The sequence below is a fragment of the Scomber japonicus genome, chromosome 19 (assembly GCF_027409825.1).
Source record: "Scomber japonicus isolate fScoJap1 chromosome 19, fScoJap1.pri, whole genome shotgun sequence".
Taxonomy (NCBI): Eukaryota; Metazoa; Chordata; class Actinopteri; order Scombriformes; family Scombridae; genus Scomber; species Scomber japonicus.
Genome location: NC_070596.1, coordinates 25402794 through 25408402, shown reverse-complemented (window position 1 = coordinate 25408402; position 5609 = coordinate 25402794). Strand labels below are relative to the sequence as shown.

The 5609-nt window shown below is 43.8% G+C and overlaps 1 protein-coding gene across 1 annotated transcript in view; it reads right to left on the bottom strand.

The window, feature by feature from the left end:
* LOC128380731 (huntingtin-interacting protein 1-related protein-like) overlaps positions 1–5609 on the bottom strand; it is a 21877-nt gene continuing 16268 nt past the window's right edge. Inside the window, exons 28-34 of the mRNA XM_053340611.1 lie at positions 4903–5003; positions 4353–4458; positions 2283–2406; positions 1725–1786; positions 624–794; positions 141–527; positions 1–36 (exon numbers count right to left, since the gene is read on the bottom strand). Of these exons, the coding sequence (XP_053196586.1) occupies positions 1–36; positions 141–527; positions 624–794; positions 1725–1786; positions 2283–2406; positions 4353–4458; positions 4903–5003 (987 nt within the window). The remainder of the gene's footprint in view (positions 37–140; positions 528–623; positions 795–1724; positions 1787–2282; positions 2407–4352; positions 4459–4902; positions 5004–5609) is intronic.

Here is a 5609-nt window from a genome sequence, read left to right as displayed (position 1 = left end):
TCAAGATTCCCCGGTTCCAGTTTCACCTCGTCTGAACTGTAATTAAAAAAATAAAAAAAACGAGTCATATATAAACACTTTCTACTCAACTTATCCTCTTATTACTAACATGATGAATCAGCAGATTTCAGCTCTCTTACCGCGTTCTTCAGCAGGTTTCCAGATTTGGTGAAGATGCTCGGTTTCCTCGAGGTCGGTTTGGCGGCTTCTATATTGCTCTGAGGAAGGCTCGAGGAGGAGGAGGAGGAAGAGGAGGAAGAGGGATGTGATAGTGAGTAGGATTGGGATGTGATGGGATAAGACTGGGAGGATGGGAAGGGTTGAGAGGAGGAGTAGGACTGAGGAGGGGTGTAACTCTGAGGAGGGGTGTAACTCTGAGGAGGGGTGTGTGACTGAGCAGGTGTGTATGACTGAGCAGGTGTGTAACTCTGAGCAGGTGTGTATGACTGAGCAGGTGTGTGTGTTTGGGTCTGTGTGAAGGTATTTGTCGGAGTATAAGACTGAGGCAGTGAGAATGACGGCTGTGTCTGAGCAGGTGTGTATGACTGAGCAGCAGGTGTAAAAGGATTGCTTGCAAACGGATTGGTTGACGGCTGTGAGAAGGACTGAGGCACAGCGGCGGCGGAGGCGGAGTCGAATAAAGTCGGAGGAGGCGGAGGCGGGAAACTGTCGGCTCCGTCCGATCCCTCGGCGGCGGTTTCCCCGGAGGCGTTGAGATCGTAGTGCTTCTTCCTCAGCTCGCCCAGACGGACTCGCTCCTGCTCCAGCTGGCTCTCTAACTGCAGCACTTTCACCTGAGAGAAGCAGAGAGGAGACCGTGCTCATCAGTGTTCTAGAAAAAGGTTTAGTTTAACCTCCGTGTCGTCCTCCCGGGTCAAATTGACCCCATCTGTTTTGACTGTTCCTTCTTTCTTTCTTTCTTTCCTTCCCTATTTACATCTTTTCCTACCTTCCTTCCTTCCTTCCTTCCTCCCTCCCTCCTGCTCTCTTTCTTTCTTCCCTTCCTTCTTTCCTCCCTTCCTCCTACCTTCTTTCCTCCGTCCTTCCTTCCTTTCTTCCCTTCCTTCTTTCTTTTCCTCCTTTCCTACTTTAATTCCTTCCTTCCTTCCTCCCTCCTGTCCTTTCTTCTTCCTTCCTTCCTCCCTTCCACCCTCCCTTCCTCCCTCCTTCCTCACTTCTTTCCTCCGTCCTTCCTTCCTCCCTTCCTTCTTTCCTCTGTCATTCTTTCCTTCCTTCCTCCCTTCCTCTTTTTCTTTCTCCCTCCCTCCATCCTTCCTTCTTTCATCCGTCCCTCCTACCTTCCATCCTTCCTCCTTTCCTACCTTCATTCCTCCCTTCCATCTTTGCTTCCTCCCTCCCTTCCTTCCTTACTTCCTTCCTCAGTTCCTTCCTTGCTCCCTCCCTTCCATCCTTCCTTGCTCCCTCCCTCCCTCCCTTCCTTCCTTCTTCCTCCCTCACTTCCTTCCTTTCCTCCTTTCCTACCTTCCTTCCTTGACTCGAGGACAACAGGAGGGTTAAATATCTTTTTATTGTGCCATGTGTTGCTTTTATATCCTGTCCTGATGTATTTCATGTTTTATGTAAAGCACTTTGAATTTCCTTGATGTTGAAACCTGCTATAGAAATAAATTCTCCCTTCCTGAGTTTCACCTCTCAGATTAGATACAAGCTGCTCATGCATTCCTCAGAGAATAAACAGACAGGATGATAAATGATTGACTCACCTGAGCTTCCATCTCCTCCTTTTTCAGCTTGATTAGAGACAAACCGGAGAAGTCCATAACACCTGTAAACACATCAGAGAGTTCAATATCAGCAGCTGTACACTGCTTTTATTATATTAACAGTGGATTAAATGAGTATGTGAGATGTGAAATTGGCCATTAGTAGTGTTTTAGTGTATTTCAGCTCATGTTTTTTGCTGTACAGCTGCTAATTTTACTGTTTTGGTTCATTTTCAACTCCAAACTGCAGAAAAACACAGTTATCTGTAGACTAGCTGGTGAATATAGTGCAACATTTAACAGCTAAATAGGCAGATATTCTCCTCAGGAGTTGGGAATAATATGCATTTTAACATATTATTCCCAATAAAATGTTAAATTAGTGTTAAAATATATATTGGGAGTAAAAACAAACTTAAATTCACCATGTGGACAGAAGTATTATCAGCTTTATAAGCAGATAAGAAGTAAATAAGCTTGTTTCTGATGCTCCTGAGTGGCCAAAAATATCACAATTAAAGCAGGTTTATCGATGCTCTTTCCTCTCTGATCTCTCACCTCGGTCGGAGATCTGCTGCTGCCCATGTTTGGTGGAGGTGACGACCACGGCTGCCATGTCGTTAACGTGGCGTGAGGCGTGCTGCAGCGTGTTCAGCTTCTTGTTGCTGCGGTCGGCTTTCACCTGAAATGATGCCGATTACAGCAGCCGGTTAGTTAATGAGCCGTGGTTCAGATTAAACTGTGATTAGAGCTGATTTTAAGAGTGTGTTCAATCCAAAGCACTGTGTGTGATATTAAAGGATCAGTTCACCTAAATTAGAATAGAAGTGTTTTTACTCACTTATTGTGCTTCTAATGATCTATAAATGAGCGCTGGAACTACTTTCTACTGAAGAAATAGTCCCAACGTAAAGTAAAGAGTGTGTTTTTGGATTATTCAGAATAACAGGGACAAAAGCTAAATACAGTACAGTGGAGTAAAATATGAATTCTTGTAAAAAAAAAAAAAAAAACATTCACTAGCGATTAAAATATTTGTAAAGACAAGTTTCCCCTCTTAATTGACTCTACTGATGATTACTGGTGGTTTGTCTTTTCTTTTCCCAACAACAAACTAAGACTTCTCTCTTTTTTTGTCGATGACTTTATGATGTGTTTTAGCCACTTGAAAATGGTAAATACACCATTTAAATTTACACAAATTACACGTAATGCTGCTGCTGCACTGTAATTTCCCAGCTTGGGATCAATAAAGTCTATCTATCTATCTATCTATCTATCTATCTATCTATCTATCTATCTATCTATCTATCTATCTACCTACCTACCTACCTACCTACCTATCTATCTATATATCTATCTATCTATCTATCTATCTATCTATCTATCTATCTATCTATCTATCTACCTATCTATCTATCTATTAGTAAACCTAAAAATAACATTACATTAAAAAAAGTCCTCATATTTCAGGTGAGAGTCGGTGTGTCTGCACCTTTAAAACTCTGGAGGAACCATTACAAAACTTTAAAAATATATGATTTGTTTATATATTGGTGCTTTTTAACCTCACTCATAAAACATTGAGGCTGTTTAGAGTTTTAACGGATCTGAACACAAGTGGAAAGCTGAGACACATCACTGTTCACACCTGTGTCTATTTCACTTCACCACCACTGCTTATGTCACTTCTGCTATAAAGTGTAAAAGGCTCCACACACAGTTATTACATCAGTCTGTCTGAGATCGACAGGAAGTCATTTGGTGTTGACACCACATCCTGTATTGATGCCACATTTTCCTGTTCGGTCTTTGTATCAGGACACATCAGGACACATCAGACTTTAACACCACAATATGTGTCCAACCTCAGCATGTGGTTTGAGTGATTTGGTCTATTCTTATAATTCACTCTGTCCTCTTTTGATCCAATTGCCCCCAAACAACGTATTATAAAACCAGATTTAACCCGGCTCTTCGTTCCGCAGCAGGTCAAACAAACCAAGAGGATGTTTGGATTTGAGTTTTTATCATCAAAATAATTATAAATACTTCCTGTCGTCCTCCCGGGTCAAATTGACCCCTTCTGTTTTGACTGTTCCCTAACCCTAACCCTTATTTCCTTTCTCCCTCCTTTCCTTCCTTCTGTCTTTTCTTCCTTTCTTCCTCCCTCGCTCCTTTCCTTCCCTTCTTCCTCCCTTCTTTCCTCCCTTCCCTCCCTCCTTCCCTCCCTTCTTTCCTCCCTTCCCCCCTCCCTCCTTTCCTTCCTTCTACCTTCCTTCTTCCTCCCTTCCTTCCTCCTTTCCTTCATTCCTCCCTTCCTTCCCTTCTTTCCTCCCTTCCTTCATCCCTCCTTTCCTTCCCTTCTTTCATCCCTCCTTTCCTTCCTTCTTCCTCCCTCCTTTCCTTTCCTTTCCTTTCCTCCCTTCCTCCCTCCCTCCCTCCCTCCTTTCCTTCCTTCCTTCCTTCCTCCCTTCCTTCCTTCTTTCCATCAGCTACCTCTCCCCCTCTGGCTATATTTATTATAGTGTGTCTCCTCTCTGTAAACATGACTTTGATTGTACTTACGTCTCTTTCGCGGCAGGAAACTTGTTCTACACGATTTACCTGTTTAGATAAGGTTTGTACCTTCGATGCAGCGACCAGCTGAGCGGTGCTGGCAGCGATCTCATGAGAGCAGGCAATCAGCTCCTCGTACGTCCCGTTTTCACCCACAACGCGATCAGCTGACTCTCTGACGGCAACGAGACAAACACACACATTTATTTACACTACATGTTCATTAACCCTCCTGTTATCCTCCAGTCAAGGAGGGAAGTCAGGAAGGAAGGGAGGAAAGGAGGAAGGAAGGAAGGAAAGGAGGGAGGAAGGAAGGAAAGGAGGGAGGAAGGGAGGAAAGGAGGGAGGAAGGGAGGAAGGAAGGAGGGAAGGGAGGAAGAAGGAAGGAAAGGAGGGAGGGAGGAAGGAAGGAAAGGAGGGAGGGATGATGGAAGGAAAGGAGGGAGGAAGGGAGGAAGGAAGGAGGGGAGGAAGAAGGAAATAAGGAAGGGAGGAAAGAAGGAACAATCAAAACAGACGGGGTCAGTTTGACCTGGTAGGACGACACGAAGGTTAAAATAGTTTGAGTGAGTTAAAGTCGTAGTAAAGTAGTAAAGTAGTATTTGTGTTTGAAGCTTACAGCAGCTGTGTGGCTCCCCAGCCGACGGCCTTAGAGGCGGAGATGAGTCCTTCGGTCCAGCGAGAGTTCTTGGCGTAAAATTCAGTAACGGAAGCGGCTCCCTGCGAGAGGAACGAGACAGACGCAGCTATACATGAAAAAAACGTTCTGCTCTTTGGTGAAGAGTTAATACTGAGCTTCCATGTATTCATGTAGGTAAAATATGAGCATTTTTTTAACAAAGAGGAAACTATACGCCAGATAAAGGCTCTCAGCGTACATGTGATAAATCATGTGATCATGTGAGAGCTGATCATAAAGCTTACTCCTACACTTTACTAAAAATACTTTATAAATGTGTCTTTTCCTTCACTTAATAAAGACTTCTTTATTTCCAAAACTGTCTCTTAAGATCATTATTAAGTGTAATAATTAGAAGTTTGATAAATACAGATACAGGAGAAGATTTTAAGTCTTTCCTGCACTTAGGGAGGAAGGTAGTGGTAGGAAAGAAAGAAGGAAGGAAGGAAGGAAGGAAGGAAGGAGGGAGGAAAAGAGGGAGGGAGGAAGGAGGAAAGGGAGGAAAGGAAAGAAGGAAGGAAAGGAAGGAAGGAAGGAAGGAAGGGCGGGAGGGGGAGGAAAGAAAGAGAGAAGGAGAGATGGAGGAAGGAAAGGAAGGAAGGAAGAACAGAGGGAAGGAAGGAAGGGAGGAAAGAAGGAACAGTCAA